General features: G+C 47.3%; 1 protein-coding gene across 1 annotated transcript in view; it reads right to left on the minus strand.

The window, feature by feature from the left end:
- Positions 1 to 17,127, minus strand: part of LOC145394454 ((3R)-3-hydroxyacyl-CoA dehydrogenase-like) — a 50,212-nt gene extending 33,085 nt beyond the window's left edge. Inside the window, exons 1-2 of the mRNA XM_080268313.1 lie at positions 17,088 to 17,127; positions 16,673 to 16,789 (exon numbers count right to left, since the gene is read on the minus strand). Of these exons, the coding sequence (XP_080124439.1) occupies positions 16,673 to 16,789; positions 17,088 to 17,127 (157 nt within the window). The remainder of the gene's footprint in view (positions 1 to 16,672; positions 16,790 to 17,087) is intronic.
- Between the last annotated feature and the right edge of the window lie 312 nt (positions 17,128 to 17,439).

A 17,439-nucleotide genomic window follows, 5' to 3' on the forward strand; every position in this document is an offset into this window, starting at 1 on the left:
TATATTTAGTCAGACAATGACAGGAAAGCCAAAGCCAGAGTGTAGAGAATTCAGAAGATTCAAGTTCAGGAAGATGAGAGCAAGATAAGTCATGGCATATATATACACAACAGCCACCTTTGCCTTTGAAATGAGTATAGAGAAAGTACGAGGATACAGAAAAGGGTCTGCTGTCAGTTGCCTCAGACAGCTGAGTCTCAGTTAGAAAAAGAAGGTGAGGTTTAGAGAAGGAGAGGTGGTGATCAACAGAGCAAAAGTTTGAGGAAAAGCCACGAATGTTGCAGAAATGAAGAAGTGAGTCAGACAGTGGTTCCAGGCAGCTTGGGTCGTCACCTTAGAGTCTTTTACTCACGGACACAGGTGGAGAGGGGCACCAGGACATGGTGTGGGACCCACTAGACAGGAAGTCGCAGGTGGCGGCCGGGCGTACGGGACTGGCCGTCAGAGGGGTGCTCCCAGGGTCGGTCACTGCTAGGTTCACCATAGGTCCTATGGGAGCTGGTGGGCAGAGTGGTGGGCAGCCTTCTCTTTGTAGGAGCCCTGGATGAGGAGGGGCCCTCTGGACTAGGGCCAAATAGGGCCAGGAGGTGCACAGCTCGGCACCGGCCCTTTGTCGTAGTAGGAGTCCTGGGGGTGGAGCTGGGTAGGCTTGGGCCAAGGATCGGCTGCGGGTGAGGCAGTGCCCCTCCGGGGCAGCAGTCCTGCCTGAGGGGAGTAGCCATCAGGGGTGGACTGTGGCCGCCTTTGTCAGGAGGGGTCTGGTGGTGGTGGTGGGTGGTAAGGGTTGTCCACCTCCTCTGGGAGCTGCAGTCTCGCCTGGGGGAAGAGGCCATCAGGGGTGATCTGCAGCCACTCACTCTGGAGAAGTCCATCAGCGCCTGCAAGGGGCGGTGGTGGAATCGCGGCAACAGGACGCCTGGCCTCGGCGTAGTCTCGCCCTGGCTGGTCTCAGGTGGGATGCCTGTGGGGGAGCAGTTTCCACTCTTCAGGGTAGAGGGGTGGGGAGAGGGGCATCTTGCTCCACCACAGGAGGGGCAGATTGAATAAGAGGCTCCAGCCTCCGTAGGAACTTCGAGGTTTGGAGAGGGGGAGAGACCGGTGGCCTGCTCTCCTACTTGGCGAACCTGGCGGTCCCTGCCGGAACTCCAGATCCAGGCACGAGAGGGTGACCCACTGGGTGCTTCTTCGGCCAGGAAGACCCAGCGAGCACTGCCCAGACTCCTGTTAGGGACGGAGGTGAGAGGAGGTCTGGAGGACACTCCCTCGGGTGCTGAGCTCGAGGAAGGAGAGAGGGAGAGGCCCAGTGGGCTCTCCAGGTGAATGCCACAGGTCTGGTGGACTCTGTCCCTCTGCCGCTGTGGTGGGGGCACGTGTCCCAGAGATGACACAGAGGGGAGGCCAGGCGGGCACTCCTGCCCAATGCCACAGGTCTGGTGTACTCTGGCCTCCTGTCGTCAGGGCTGGGACAGCTTGGGTGACAACCGGCAGTCTGTCCCACTTAGGTAGCTCCGGTGGAGACTACCTCCAGGCCCACCTCCCTCCTGGGAAGAACCAGCGAAAGTCGTTTGTAGGACGTGTCTGTAGGACGTGCCGACGTGCTGACTCCAGACAGAGGATGGAGAACTGGCAGTCACTCCACCCACAGTAGGTCCGGCAAACTCTACTGTGCTGCTGCTCCCCTGGGGTAAAGCAAGGCTAGAGGCTCCAGTGGAATCCTATCCCCTTGTGAAGGTCGATCCAGTGGATACGGCGTCCGAGGGCTTGCTTGGGACTTAAAGGTTGTAAGTCCCACCCCGATTCTGGCGAGTGCTTCCTCCACAGGAGTGTAATGCACACAATCTGAGTACTGCCCGGTGGTCTGGCTGCAGGGAATAAGGGCGTCGGGTCACAAGGAATATATGTCGCTCTTGCTGGGAAGGCTCGGCAGGTGAGATGGCCTCCTGTCATCTCCTTGTAGGGTGGGGGTCACCTCCCTGTACCCTCCTCCTGGGGTGGTGATGTCTGGCTCGCTCCGCCGAGCAGGTATTTCAATAATCATTATGGTAAAAGTCAAATATACCCGTCCAAAAGTTAATATACAGATACCTAGCTAGTCTGACTGTCTGGCGTGAGCATTAACGTATAACTACATTATTTTTAACGCCAACACAACTCGACATACCACTATATTGGGCTTTCTCTTCCTCCTCTTCTTTCCTCCGTGTCCTTCCTTGTGCACCTAGGACTTTTTCATTGTAAAGTAAAATAAAAGATCTAGCTTCTTGCTCTTCTCGCTAGATGGCATCAATCAGTCAAACTAGAAGTCTATGGAACTTGTACAAGACCTGTCTATGATGCCGGAGTGCCGTGCAAATGGCTGATGTCATGAATCGAGGAAAAACTGCTTATCATTACCAAGTTATTTAATTTTCGACATCAAAGTTGCTCAACTAAACCCAGTTCTTTCTATGTGCCCTTTGTGTTACTATAAGAGAGGCAGAAATTGTATCATCATTTTACTCACTGCTAAAAGGGAGAGGCTGTAATAAATTATTGTCATCTAAAATGATTGTGAGGCTACCATCTCTGTATTAGGGATGAATATTATTCATCATGTGATAGGAAGCATTATGAGGAACACACTGAGGTGGTTTGGCCATGTGGAGAGGATGGAGGGTGAAAGACTGACGAAGAGAGTATATGTGAGTGAGGTGGAGGGGGGAAGAGGGAGGGGGAGGCCGAGGATGAGATGGAGGGATGGGGTGGAGAGGTATATGAGAGAGGGGGGTGTGAGTTGGGAGCAGGGCAGTGAAATGGCGGGGGACAGGGCGACTTGGAGGCGATTTGTTTGTGGCCACCCCAAACGGGATTGAGGCGTCTGGCAATAGATAGATAGATAGATTATTCTTTCCTTCCTTAATTATTGATAACCTTTATTTCTCCTCCATTTCATGTATTTGTCCACCAAAAATAAAATAATCAGGGCAATAAGAAACATGTGACGATTCTTCGATAAAAAACATTAGCATGACCAAGCTCAAGATCGTATGTCCTCGTCTGCCATCTTCCCCGCGGAACCTTTTGTATGTTACTTTGGAGCATTCAGAGGGGCGAAAGCAGTCTCGTCTCCTGACGATTTCGACGTTGATCAATGTTTAATTTTCATATGAAAAAACTTTGGAGATATTCTTCAGAATTTTCCAGATGAACCATTGTTTTCTAGAAAACTAAATATGGATTTCAACCAGTGCTGCAGCTAGAGCCTTGTACATGGGTGATAAATGCTGTCATACTCCTGTGTGCTTTTATAGTTTCTAGTAACTGTTTTACTGCATTTATTGCACTATAGCATATCTAGGAAATTAGAATAACTACTGAATAATAATATCATGAAAAGCTTAAGTACAGTGTATCAATAACTATCGCGGGAGGGATTTTAGAAAATATGCGACTTCTGGTCTCAGCAGCGGTAGACTAACTTTCATATTGAACTAGCTGGCGATCACTCACAATTCTAGAGTTAGTGGCACTGGCCATTAAACGGTAACTTATTCCCCAGTCCCCACTTTCATTGCACTGATTAGAAATGCTCGAGGAGATTAAAAATTGTGAGGAACAGCCAGATGGGTGCAAAGTACCTAATATAACACAAGAACAAGACAACCCAATATGTTAATACATTATTCACAATCCACTTCACTATACACTCGTAACACTCCTGTATTAATTTTAGCCTAACCTACCTGGGGAGTGAAATAAATACCTCATAATTGGAGAGTTAATGAACAAGACTCCTCTATGTAAATATTCTAAGCCAAATTCAATTTATTTTAATTATTCCATCTTCATTTACCCGTATTACTTCCTTATTCTTTATTTGCAGAACAAAAATATGTATTACTCGAATTATTAAGATCATTATATAGATAGACAAATGGATAAACAGATAATGTGTGTGTGTGTGTGTGTGTGTGTGTGTGTGTGTGTGTGTGTGTGTGTGTGTGTGTGGTATATATAATTTAAACTCAATAGTGGCAGACTGACGTCACCTCATTGTAGATAATGTGGAAGGGCGCCCACCGGCGAGGTTTTACTTATTTACATTATATATGTATTTTTTTTCCTTTGAGGGTGCCCCCTTCCAGATGGTGGCAGCCTAGGCGAAAGCCTATATGGTCTATGCAAAAAGCTGGCCCTGGTGTGATGTTACTGTGAATGGAGAGAGACTGAAATTGATGAGAGTTAAAATATCTGGGTACAGTGACGGAAAAGAGAGGACAGTGTGCAAAAGAAGTGGAAAGCAGAGTGACACAAGGAAGGATCAATGAAGGCCTTGATAAGAAACAGAGGCTTGAGTGTTGCAGCTGCACGAAGCTTACATGAAGGAGTGTTAGTGCCAACACTGACATGTGGATGTAAGACAATGATGTGGCATGAAAATGAAGCGTCAAGAGTGAGAGCAGTGCAGATGGGACTGCTGAGGATTGTATGTGGAGTACAGAGTGTGGATAAGATACTATATAATGAGATTCGTGAAAGATGTGGAGTGAGGAAGTCTGTGGACACCAGAATCGAACAGAGTTAACTAAGATGATATGGTCTAGTGGAGAGAATGGATAACAACAGAGTGGTGAAAAATGTATATCTGAGCGGATCTGAAGCAGGAAGGAGGCGAGGTATATGGTGGATTAAGATGCGAGGTGTGGAAGTTGGTGAGGCCAGGGGACTGATAAGAGATCGAGCTGGCTGGATGAATGTTGTGAGAAGGAGCTCATGATTAGGGATTTGGCACCCCTTTTTAACATGGCAGCGTCCGGACTGACTCTATCGGATACGTTCATGTGAAGCTGCAGTAAGTGGTGAATGTTTTTGGCATATCAGATAGAGCCAGGATTCCGGGGGCTTGAATGATGAGTGAATGGAAGCATGGCCCATTGGACTGGGCAAATTTGGGCTGTCTGGACGTTGGTAGTCCACACCCTGCCCTAGAGTGGCAAAGGAGGTCCGTATGATGATAATCTATCTATCTATCTATTGCCAAACGCCTCAATCCCGTTTGCAGTGGCCACAAACAAATCGCCTCCACGTCGCCCTGTCCCCCGCCATTTCACTGCCCCGCTCCCAACTCACCCCCCCCCTCTCTCATATACCTCTCCACCCCATCCCTCCATCTCATCCTCGGCCTCCCTCCCTCTTCCCCCCTCCACCTCACTCACATACACTCTCTTCGTCAGTCTTTCACCCTCCATCCTCTCCACATAGCCAAACCACCTCACTGTATTCCTCCTAACGCTTCCTATCACATCCACATCCACACCACAACGCTTCTTTATATTCTCATTTGTCAGCCTGTCTCTCCATGTGACTCCACAGGCTCCTCTTAAATAACTCATTTCCACTGCTCTCACTCTTGACTTGTGTCCTTCCAGCAACGTCCAAGCTTCACTTCCATACGTTAGAGTTGGTATCATATTACTGTTATGTAGTAACTTTTTCACTTCCATGTGTAACTTGCAATACTTTGGTGATAGAAACTCCGTGTACAAACAGCTAGATAAGGAGTTTATTACAAGCTCACAGTAAAACAGTCTACCCGTGTCGGCTGTCTGCTAAGAACTGATGCAATAACGCCGTCTTCAGGCGTGGGTGAGCATGCTGACCTAGCAAATTTAGTGGGGGCATGTATGCATTGGGGGGGAACATATATACATCGGGGGTAGACATATTGTGGAGGGGGTACACTATTCCCCCGGGTAGCTGAGATGGTGTCTCCTGACACCAGGAGGTAAATGGTGGGTGATGATAGTAGTAAGGCAGGACCGGGGAGGTTTGTACAAGGGATAAGTATGATACAGGGGCAGTAGGGGAGACATGGCCATGTTGAGGGGAGGGAATTAGAAGGATATATACATATAAGATATACAAGGAATAATAGGTACAAATCCAGTAAGGGGCGAAGGGATATATGAACATAATGGGAATTACACAATAATAGTTTGACACATGATAAACAAGGAGTACATATGAGAGTTCTATTGTTGTTCTTCCTTCATTTTTTTTTTTTTTTTTTGTGTGGATTTTCTGTAGGACACACTGTCACTGAGTAATGCATGAAAGAAATACCATCATTTTCTAGTAGGCAGAGTGCTGTGCACAGGTTGGTTAATTGTCAGATGGCAGTGCTAGTCACTGAATGTGAGGGCACTAAGTACGGGGAGTTTCTACGTCGTGTGTAGGGCGTACTATGCCTGTAGCGACTCTGATTTCCTGGAGTCGACGTTCCATTTTTCTGACACAACAATGCACTGCACAGATGATGAGTAGAAAACCTATGAAAGCGATAACCACAGGGGGAAACACAACTGTTGGATGAACCCATGAACGGCTGAAGGCCAGAGAAAATTGATCCATAATGAAATCACTGTCATTGAGGAAGGTGAGCATGTGCAAGTGAGGGGAGGTGATGGTAATGTTGGCAGATGGTAGGGTGGAAGGCATGTCGATTGGTTGAAAGATGTCATAGGAGTGTTTACAAACAGCTTGGTGATAGCGAGTGGCGTAAGTGATGACGGACTCTGATTTGACGGTACAATAGTCAGGTGCTTTGTAGAGACCACTAGCGGGGACGGAGCGAACGGAAGAACCAGGACACATGATTGTGACAGAGATGGGAACAGCAAAGAAGAAATACTGGACATGGTTGAGGTGAGCATGGTGGACCGGGAGGTCAGGAGCTGGGACAAAAGAACAGGCCGAGTAGATGGAATGGTCGCAAACTAAAGCAGACTCACAGGGTGTAGCACTGCTAGGGAAGATAGCGAAAAGGTGGGCAGCACAGAGACGAGAGGTCGGAGTAAGGGAGGAACATTGCTGGAGGTCTGTGGAAGAAAGGAAGGCAACGGAAAGATGATCATGGGAGAGGAGGAAATATTCTGAAGGAACAGATACCTGTAACAAGGAGTTGTTGAGGCGGAAAGGGAAGAGAATGATGTGGAAAAGGTTAAAGGTTAGGACAGAACGGAGAGCTGAGACAGGTACTAAGTCGGCAGTGACACGTCCATTGATAGCATCGACCAGGATACGAACCAAGGTAGAGACTTGAGACAGGAGAGAGTCAACGGCCAGTTGGAGAGTATCCATGTTGAGTTTGAGGTAGAAGAACTGGGAGATAATGTTGAGATCTGAAACGTGGCGTTGTAAGATATCGGTGAAATTGTTTAGAGTGGACTTGACTTCATTGAGTTAGGTTGTGAGCTTCTGTAACATTGTGTTGGATTTTAATGACTCGGCATTGTGATTCTAGGGCTGAAGCTAAATGAGTGAGATCAGATTTGAAGCCAGAAATGTCACGGGCTGTAGCAACGCCAAACAAGCCACTCAGAATCTCACCGCCGAAGTTGAAGAGACCTCGTTTCACACGAGAACGACCCACGGGTGTCTGAATGGAAAATGTGTCATTGAGCTCAGTGAATCTGTTACTTATGTATTGCAATTGCCAGGAGAGTGGGAGGAAAAGGTTATAGAGATACTCATTCGGGTTGTGTCCCCATGAGGGCCGTGAGATGGTTCCTGATTCCGTGGAGCTGGTGCGCGTAGGCAGGTAGGGCAATGGCTACATCGGCCAGGGGCGCAAGATCGTAGCGCAAAGAGGTGATGTCGTCGATAAGCATTACCTCGCCTCCTGAGCCGACCAAGGCCCCGGGACGTACTCCACCATCGTCCTGACCTGACCCAGACCCCAGGAGGGTCAGCACTGCCAGCAGGGAGATCGCTAACATCGTACCTAGAAAATCAGGGTAGAGTTAATGGGGAAGGTCGTGAAGAGGTTGATGGGCAGAGCGCAGTTTGGACCGATATTGATTGGTTGATGAATGAGCAGGTGGAGTTGGAGAGGAAGGAGACTGAGGGATAGGTGGAGACAAGGTAGACTGAAGGATGGGAGGAGGGGAAGAGGGGGCAGGAGGTTGTGTAAGTGACTCTTCCAACACGAGGCCACGGGGTGCTCACTTTAAGTCATCGACGTGGACCCATCTGGTGTCCTTAGTGGACAGGTCCTGGAGGTGAAATTTGTTGCCTTGTTGAGTGAGGACGCGGTAGGGCCCTGTAAATTTGTCATCCAACTTAGAGGAACACGTATGGGAATGAGCAAAGACAAGATCGCCTACACTGATAGTGATAGGAGAGGCGGACTTATGTTGGCGCTGCAGCATGTCCTCCTGAGAGGAAGCCAAAGTGGATTGGACATACTGGTGGATTGTCTGGAAGTTGGCCAATTTTAGTTTAACATAATCATCCATGTTGTAGATGGGTTCTGGCTTTGAGGATAAGAGAGAGTATTGGAGGTCCTTGTCAAAGCCAAAAAGGACGAAGAAGGGAGATTCAGCAATGGATGCATTGATGGAGCTATTGATGGAAGATGCCACTTGGGGAATCCAGTCATCCCAGGACGAACTATGAGAGCCTAGATGTCTGAGGCACTCTAAGATTTTACGGTTGTGGCGTTCTACAAGGCCATTGGAAGCCGGATGGTTAGGCACGACATCGCACTTACTGATATGAAAGTGGTGACAGATCTCATTGAGAAGGCTATTGTTGAATTCTGTACCGTTGTCAGTAAGAATGGTATGAGGGGTACTGAATGGGCAAATTACGTGATCTACAAAGGCACGGGCAACGCTCTTCGCGGTCTTGTCGGAGAGGGGGACGAGGACACAGTAGCGGGAGAAGTGGTCGACCGCTACGAACAAGTACTCAGCGCCAGATTCTGTGAGAGGTAGTTTTAAGAGATCGATTGAGACAGTTTCCCATGGTCGTGACGGGATTGGGTATTGTAAGAGAGGTGCTGGTAAGCCGGTTGATCCTTTGTGGCGGTGGCAGGAGAGGCAAGAGTCACAGTGGGCATTGATATCGTGGCGCATGGTTGGCCAATAGTATTTGAGACGTGCTTGGCGCAAGCATCGGTCTTTACCTGGATGGGAAGCTTGAGGAGTATTATGAACAATATGAAGAACCTTTGGTATCAGGGCAGTGGGGACAACAAGTTGGCATACTTCGCGATTGGGCATATCTTTGCCTGTTAGCAGTGTTTTCATGTACAAGAGATCATCATCTAGCATGAACTCATCTAGTGATACTGGCAGAGTAGGTAAGGTCGAGGCATCGCCAGATTCTAGGAAATAAATGACTTTGGACCACATGGGGTCTTGGCGTTGAAAGTTTCGAACAACGTCTGACGTTAGTGTAGTGTTTTCAGTTACTTCAGGCTGCAGTGATGTTATAGCTGCTGCTACGTGACGTGAGAGTGCGTCTGCGACTACATTCAACTTGCCTGGTACATATTGAAAAGTGGGATTAAAGTCCTGGATGATGACAGACCATCTAGCTAACCTACCTGTTAGGTTGCGATTTTTGAACAAATCACATAGTGGAAGGTGGTCTGTTTGGATATGCACTGGATAACCATAGACGATATCTCTGAAATGTTTCAAGGACCAGATTACCGCTAGTGCTTCGAGATCTGTGACACTGTAGTTATGTTCAGCGGTTGTAAGGGTGCGACTAGCATACGCTATTACCCGCTTCCTTGATGCTTCATCGAGTTGCATCAAAACGGCACCAAGTCCAGTGCCTGAGGCGTCTGTGCAGAGAAGGAATGGTGTGGCATAATCAGGGAACGCTAGAATAGGGGCATTTACAAGAGCTGTCTTTAGCTTTTGGAAAGCCTGTGACTGGTCGTTAGTCCAAACAAAGGGCACATTCTGCTTGAGTAAGTGGGTCAGAGGAGCGGCGATCTTCGCGTAATCGCGGATAAAGCGACGATAATAGCCACTGAGGCCCAGGAAACTTCGTACAGCGTCGGTAGTGGTAGGTTCTGGGAAGTTAATGATCGCCTTAGTTTTATCCTCATTAGTATGAATGCCTTGTGCATCTACGACATGGCCTAGGAATTTGATTTTCTTTCGCAGGAAGTCACATTTACTGAGATTGATTTTTAGGCCTGCGAGCTGGAGGCGTTCAAAGACTTGCTGGAGTTTGGTAAAATGATCAGGGATGGATTTACTCACAACAATGATATCATCTAGGTAAGCAAAAAGAGAGTGTCCCATCATACCGCTGAAGACTGAATGGATAAGTCGCATGAACACGGAAGGAGCATTTCTCAGACCAAAAGGGAGTCTCTTAAACTGAAAATGTCCGGAAGGGGTGCTAAAGGCTGTAACTGGGCGAGAGGACTCTTCCATTTCGACCTGCCGGTACCCGCTGAGGAGGTCTAAAGATGAAAAGACTACGTTATTTTCACCAAGGGATTCTAGCAAATCAGTGAGGACAGGTAGTGGGAAACGGTCTGGAACAGTGACAGAATTGACCTTACGATAGTCGACTACTGGTCTAAGGTTGCCGTCCTTCTTTGGTACTAAGAAAAGTGGGCTATTCCATGGACTGATGGAGGGTTCAATAATGTCCTGGTCTAACATGTTCTGTACCATTTGATCTGTTTGCTTTCTCTGGCTGTGAGGCAATCGATACGCTGGTATGTAAATCGGCTGAGTTCCTGGGAGTAGTTCAATTGTATGTTTGACAAGGTCTGTTCTACCCATCGGTTCAACGGGTAAGGCAACCACGTTTCTGTACGAGGTCAGAAGGTCGAGGAGTTGAGGCGTGTGTTCTGGGAAATCTATGCAAGTGAGATGTGAGAGCATATCGGGTGAATGCGTCGGCGCAGATCCTGTAGAGTTAATAGTACATACACCGATTGGCGTATCATCAGTCTGAATAGTAGGAATTGAGGAATCCTGGCACACCTTTACGGCCGCTGGGTATACTAGGAAGTCTCCAATCTTTACACCACTTTTAAGTTTTAGTGGAGCATTTGTGACATTGAGCAAGTACAGGTAGCATAAACTGTCCTCTAAGACTGTACACCACGCTGACTCATAAGTCAAGCCATTCACACAACACGTCTCAGGTAGGGTTAGTACATCCACTCCTTCTTTCGCACCGGCAACACAAACAGAGACTTTGGTGAACTCATGCGGTAACAAAATTGTGCACGTATTCGTTACTGCACGTTTCGTCTCTGCGTGTTGGAGAAGATCATTCAGACTGTGTGAGGTAGGTAACTGAGACATGTCTGAGTCAGCGATAGTGTTGTCGGGAGAGGATGTAAGAGCCATGTTCGAGGGCTGAGATGATGTATCAGGGGACATTGAGGAATTTATGTCCTTGCTCGCACTTAGTAAAGGAATGATCTCTGTATTCTCAGATGATGATAGTGGTGGTTTGGGCTGGGTTGGACTTTTTGGTAGTGATAGGGACAGAGGTAATTGAAGGACTGATTTGATCGTAAGAACAGGACGGGGACATTCCATAGTGTAAACCGGGAATCCAGAAATGTCTATACTACCACAAGCAGGTAATAATGCAATGGAATGTTGTGCCATGGTGGAGAAACCAATAAGGGCATCTGCGGGATACTGCAAGTCATTAGTGACATGAAATTCAATGAGGATAGGGGGCAAAGCTCTGTGGAGTTTGACTTCAAGGGTGACTCTTCCCTTAACCTTAAACTCTGAGCCGTTAACACCACATAGGCGAATGTCTGGTGGTTCGAGGAAACTGACTTGGCTGTGATGGCGATGAATAATTTGTAAGGAATTTTCGGAGATGAGATTTACTATAGATCCTGTGTCCAAGAAGAATGACGTTGGTATGTCATGACTGCTTCCGAGAATGACTAAACCCGAGGATGTTATGGGACCTATATGGCGGATGGGGAGTTGGGTTTCTGGTTCTATGTGATATTGGTCCGATACGGGCGCGGCATTTCCCCCGACTGTGGGCGGTTGAGGTAACGACATTCCTCAGTGGTGTGAGTCGTGCTTGATTTGTGGTATTTCCAGTGTGGACGACGTGAGCGGGAAGGCGTACGCTGTCTGGTTTGGGAGTGAGGACGTCTGTATGTACGGTCGCAACTGGATGCTCGATGTCCAGGATGACCACAGTACCAGCAAAGAATCGAAGATTGTCTGTTCCGTCGGGCGCTAGATTGATCACGACCTGCGGTAGGAGAGCGACGTGTGGCAGGTCTGCCGCGTGTGGTGGGACGGGAGCGAGATTGGTCTGGGGTAGTGGAGATGTGACAGACTGAGGAGGTCAAGGGTTGGGTGGTGCCCTGATGCGTGTAGTTCGAACCTGTTCTTTCATGAATGGCTTTAGTGACCTGAATAATTTTATCTCCTGGATTGAAACCGATTTCCAAGGCTAGCTCTCGCTGTTTAGGAGTAAGCCAGTGAAGGAATCTCAGGTAACCAATTAAGTCAGCAAAGTTGGTGAGTGAAAGCATTGGAACGCCATTCTTGTCTTCTAACCATTTCGTGCCTACCAGTAATTGGAGCATCTCACTACTAGTTGCTTTCATGGCGGCGGCAGCTTCGCGGAGCTTGGCATATTGCGCTGGGACGCACAAGTCCTCATCTAGTTGGTTTAGGAGATTAATGAATCCCATGAGAGACGCGGAATTTGAATGCTGGCAACAAAGGCTGATGAGTTCCGTACGAAAATCAGCAAAGGTACGAATGCTATCGAAATGTCCTGCACGGATCGCGGATCCGATGTCTGATTTACCGTGATGCAAGCGACCGAGGAGGTAAGCTACTTTGAGTGATTCCTCGGTAATTTGTCTATTATTTATTTCGGTTTTGACTTCTCTGAGGAAATCATAGACAGACCAAGTTGGGTCCTGGCCGGTAAATTTGGGACGATTGGCATCGTCGAGATAGATAGACTGTGGAGGGTTGGCCATAGCTGGAAGTGCAGAAGTGGCGGGAGGAGAGGTGTGGGAGAGAGAGAAGGCAGTGGCAGTTAAGGGCGAGGAAGACGGGGTATGAAGGGAGGCAGGAGAAGTAACGACAGTGGAAGGAGTAGAGGAAGAAGAAGGGAGAGTAGAGGCAGGAGTAGAGGAGGAAGTATCTGGATTTACGAGGGTAGGACGGGTAGTAAGTGATTCTGCGGGAAGTGAAACGGGAGTCTCAGGTACAGGGCGGTGGTACTCTTTGCCACTTCGTAAATGAGTGAGTGTGTTAGAGTTGGCAGACGGGGTATGAGCAGGTGATGTTTCCGGGTCGAGAGGGCTGGCGGTAAGCGGTTGACGTGGAAAGTATGACATTTAATGCGGCAATGGAAGATGAAAGGATGAAGATGGATACGTAGGTGGAAATGTATAAATAACAATGAGAGAATGGAATACACTAGGTGTGAAAATGAATGAAGGTGCGGGCATGGATGGTTTAAATAAAATGCGAAGGATGAGATGGATAATAAATAACGTAGGTGAAGATGAAAACGGGGTAATGGAAATGAGATGGAATATTTACAATAACCAATCCGTAGAGAAAAATCGAGGATAATCTCTAAAGAAAGGAAAGATATACTATAGTTACACAGTAGAAACGGGAGTGTCGAGAGGTATGACGTGCAGGGTGGCTGGGCGTAGCTGGGCTGGGGCGGGGCGGGGCGGGGCGACGGGGCGGGGCTGGGCGGGGCTGGGCTGCAGGGTAGAGACAGCTGGGCGGAGAGGAGAGGAGACGCCACGATGAATCACCGGCAGGGAGTGGCGGTCTTAGGAGGCTCCGTAATGCAGACCAGATGCGGGCGACGGCGGAGGCCGGTGGTGGGTGGTGAGGCAGATGTCGGCGCAAGGCAGGTGTAGAGCTGGTGAATTGCAAATGCAGAGAATGGTGGTGGGCAGACAGCGGGCAGACAGTGATAAGTGGCACCGTGGGGGCAGGAGCTATGATGAGTCCGGAACAGGTGCTGGGAACAGGTGCAACAGGTGCGTAGGTCGGCGACGGTGACACTTGCGGTCAGGAACAAGGCGTATGGGTGCGGTGGTTTGAGAGGTGAGCACTGGCGAGAAAAATGGTACACTCGAAAAGCACAGCCAAGGTATAGAGGCATGGAGGAAGGGGCGAGGCTGGCAGAGGCGAGACGTCGTGTATCTTGTTGTATCACTAAAAATCCAAGGAGGCGGTCAGAATGTGATGGTTCGAAACACCGCTGCTACCAAATGTAACTTGCAATACTTTGGTGATAGAAACTCCGTGTACAAACAGCTAGATAAGGAGTTTATTACAAGCTCACAGTAAAACAGTCTACCCGTGTCGGCTGTCTGCTAAGAACTGATGCAATAACGCCGTCTTCAGGCGTGGGAGAGCATGCTGACCTAGCAAATTTAGTGGGGTCATGTATGCATTGGGGGGGAACATATATACATCGGGGGTAGACATATTGTGGAGGGGGTACACATGCTCACTTCCCTGCTTCTTATCACTGATTTCAAGGAACCTGCAACCTTTCTTCCCTGCTGTACCCTTTCAAGCACTTCACCCTCCAAACCTCCATCCTTACTCATCACACTACCCAAGTACTTAAACGTACTCAAATTTTCCAGTTCCTCACCATACAACCTCGCTGTACATTCACTGACTTCACCTCTCTCAAAGACCTTCACTTTATACTCGGATGATGAATAATAACTTTTTTTTTTTTTTTCAAAACTTCTCTATCAGTCTTCTTATTCAGACAGCAAGTACATATTGGTATGTGAAGTTTCGAACATCTGCTAACACTCTTGTAGTATGAGAAAATGATCTAATTTCAACGAGCAGAATATTATGTGCAGGGTGGTCGCATACTCCAGGATTATACCGCAGCTTTTTCTTTCTTTCATAGCTTCACTGTTTTCCAGCTTTTCTCTCCCTCCCCCACCCCCTTTATCATACTGGGGGCTTTCTGGACTCCAGACGAAAGAAAAGATTAATGTCAAAACCATCGTCTGTCAATAGCTCAATAACTATGGAAAGGCAAGAAAACTATAAGCTGAAAATATGTCGTAACAGAACACCATCAGTGTACACTGAGTATTAAAAAAAATAAATAAATAAAAGTTATCTGATACGATGCAAAATATCTCCATAGCTGTACTAAAAGCCATGGGTAGGAAGATTAAGTACCAATAAACAAGATATATCAAAATGCAAAGAATTTGCCTCATTATTCATCTGTAACGACTGATGTATTGTTTGATGCAATGAACAGGCCGGCGATGTTTACTATACTGATTTTTCTTTTCCTTGCTGAGTATATTGTCACTGCTGTCAGTGCAGAGGAGGTGTCACAGATCAAAGGTTTTAATTTCAAGCATTTTGTAAAGCCGGTGAAAAAGTTGTTGATTTGTGACGAATGACTGATTGTCTAATGAACCTGGGAACTTAAATGCTACTGCACCTAACACGGTACTGTGGGTTATAAGGCTGTAAACATTTTGTAAATTATTACATACGATTAAGAAGAATTAGTTGATATTATTTATATTCCTCAGTCTGTGCTTATGGAATGCTTTAATTCTAAGAACTTAATGGCCTGGCAACCCACACCATGGACTATTCACGAAGCAATTCTTGATATGGGATGTGAGGCTAACTCTGTTTTAGATAGTGCATAACAGCTTTATTTATGAAACTTATACCAAATAAACAATAACATACTTATGTCTGTGAATGTGATTATTTAATGAACTGTCATTCAAATTTGTAATTGACATCTCTAACAAAGAGTTAGGGAGTGAGCTGCTGCTAGGGAAACTATACTCTTTTTACTCTAACTTGGCCTAAACATGTCAAGTCCCTCTTAAATATAAAGTTGGAACAACACTGTAGATTAACACTGGAATATGTTGCTAGTCACGTGGAATTGCTATGGGAAGGACATAAAGGCGTAGCACTGTCTTCTGCCACTGAGTTAGATAAGCTGCCAAAGGTCGAAAATCTGGGCCAAGTCAAGGTGAGGGAACTAGAGAGGACATGTAAACATCACCCATGACAGTAACAGACTACTTTACTGGTGCTGAATAATTGCCATATTATGCCACTCCAATAGCCAGAAAGTTAACAACCTGATATTTATAATCATGTTATTGTCAGATTGCCCTTAGTTAAAGAAAGTGAACTGCCGTTGTAAGGTGATAAACATGTATTTATTGTGGTCTGTTAGGTTAACTTAAATCATGCTATGGTTATGATGGAGAGAGAGAGAGAGAGAGAGAGAGAGAGAGAGAGAGAGAGAGAGAGAGAGAGAGAGAGAGAGAGTGTGAGTTATCAGCAGACAGCTGCTTATGTCGACCATTTTCTCCATAGTATTACACTGAACACAACGGCGCATCATGCAAACATAACTTTACCTCTGGCTAGTCTGTGACGCAATGGACAGGAGGGTGACTCACCAGGCAGGAGAGTGACTCACCAGGCCGGAGGGTGACTCATCAGGCCGGAGAGTGACTCATCAGGTAGGAGTGTGATCCACCTGGCAGAGGAGTGACTCACCAGGCAGGAGAGTGACCCACCAGGCAGGAGTGCCTCACCAGGAAGGAGTGCCTCACCAGGCAGGAGAGTGACTCATCAGGCTGGAGAGTGACTCATCAGGTAGGAGTGTGACCCACCAGGCAGGAGTGACTCACCAGGCAGGAGAGTGACCCACCAGGCAGGAGAGTGACCCACCAGGCAGAACAGTGACTCAGCAGGCAGGACAGTGACCCACCAGGCAGAAGAGTGACTCACCAGGCAGGAGAGAGACTCACCCGGCAGGAAAGTGACTCACCAGGCAGGAGAATGACTCACCAGGCAGGAGAGTGACTCACCAGGCAGGAGAGTGAGGGTGTGTTTGGCCGCCTGAAGGTTGATATCAGTGACCACCACTTGGGCGCCCTCCCTGGCCAGCACCTGACAGCATGCACGCCCAATGCCGCTCCCGCCGCCTGAAGTGACAGGCAGTAATCAGTTCACAGTAAAATTTACTCTTTAAATATGTAGCACTATATTTAGTGAGTGCTCTGCTATCTCAGTGAACAATTTTCTCAGTCAGTACCTGGTGCACTCTCTCTCTCTCTCAGTCAGTCAGTGTTGAGTGCCTTCTGCTCGCTGCACAGTACTGTCAGTCAGTACCCAGTGCTTCTTGACAAGTTCAGTTTTCCTCTTGATACTATAGTTTAATGTACAATGGTGGATAGTAATATCACTCTGTTTTTTTTAGTAGAACAATTATCAAACTCTCACGTAGTAGTCTGAGAAGACTCTTGAGTTCCAGCGATCGCATCACTGGGTTTGAAAGCCGTTGCTCACAGTCCCAGTACTGATGATAATGTGAATTGGTATTTATTTCTGTAATTGTCCCAGGAACCATATATCACTGCGCTGTTTACAAACTCCATGAGACCACCAGATACCACAGGAGCGGACGCTCAAGAGCACATTGTAATTCATTCACTCAAATTATTCATTCATCTTCTTGCTACCTTCATATCAACTTATTCAAATTGGGCGAGACATTATGTATCAAGGGATTAATCAGTGCTGTATCAAACCTTTCCAATTCATCTAAGCTGACTGATATCGCCTGGACGTAGCA

The sequence above is a fragment of the Coenobita brevimanus genome, chromosome 27, assembly GCF_032717465.1.
Source record: "Coenobita brevimanus isolate Jiangsu-jjx chromosome 27, ASM3271746v2, whole genome shotgun sequence".
Lineage (NCBI taxonomy): Eukaryota > Metazoa > Arthropoda > Malacostraca > Decapoda > Coenobitidae > Coenobita > Coenobita brevimanus.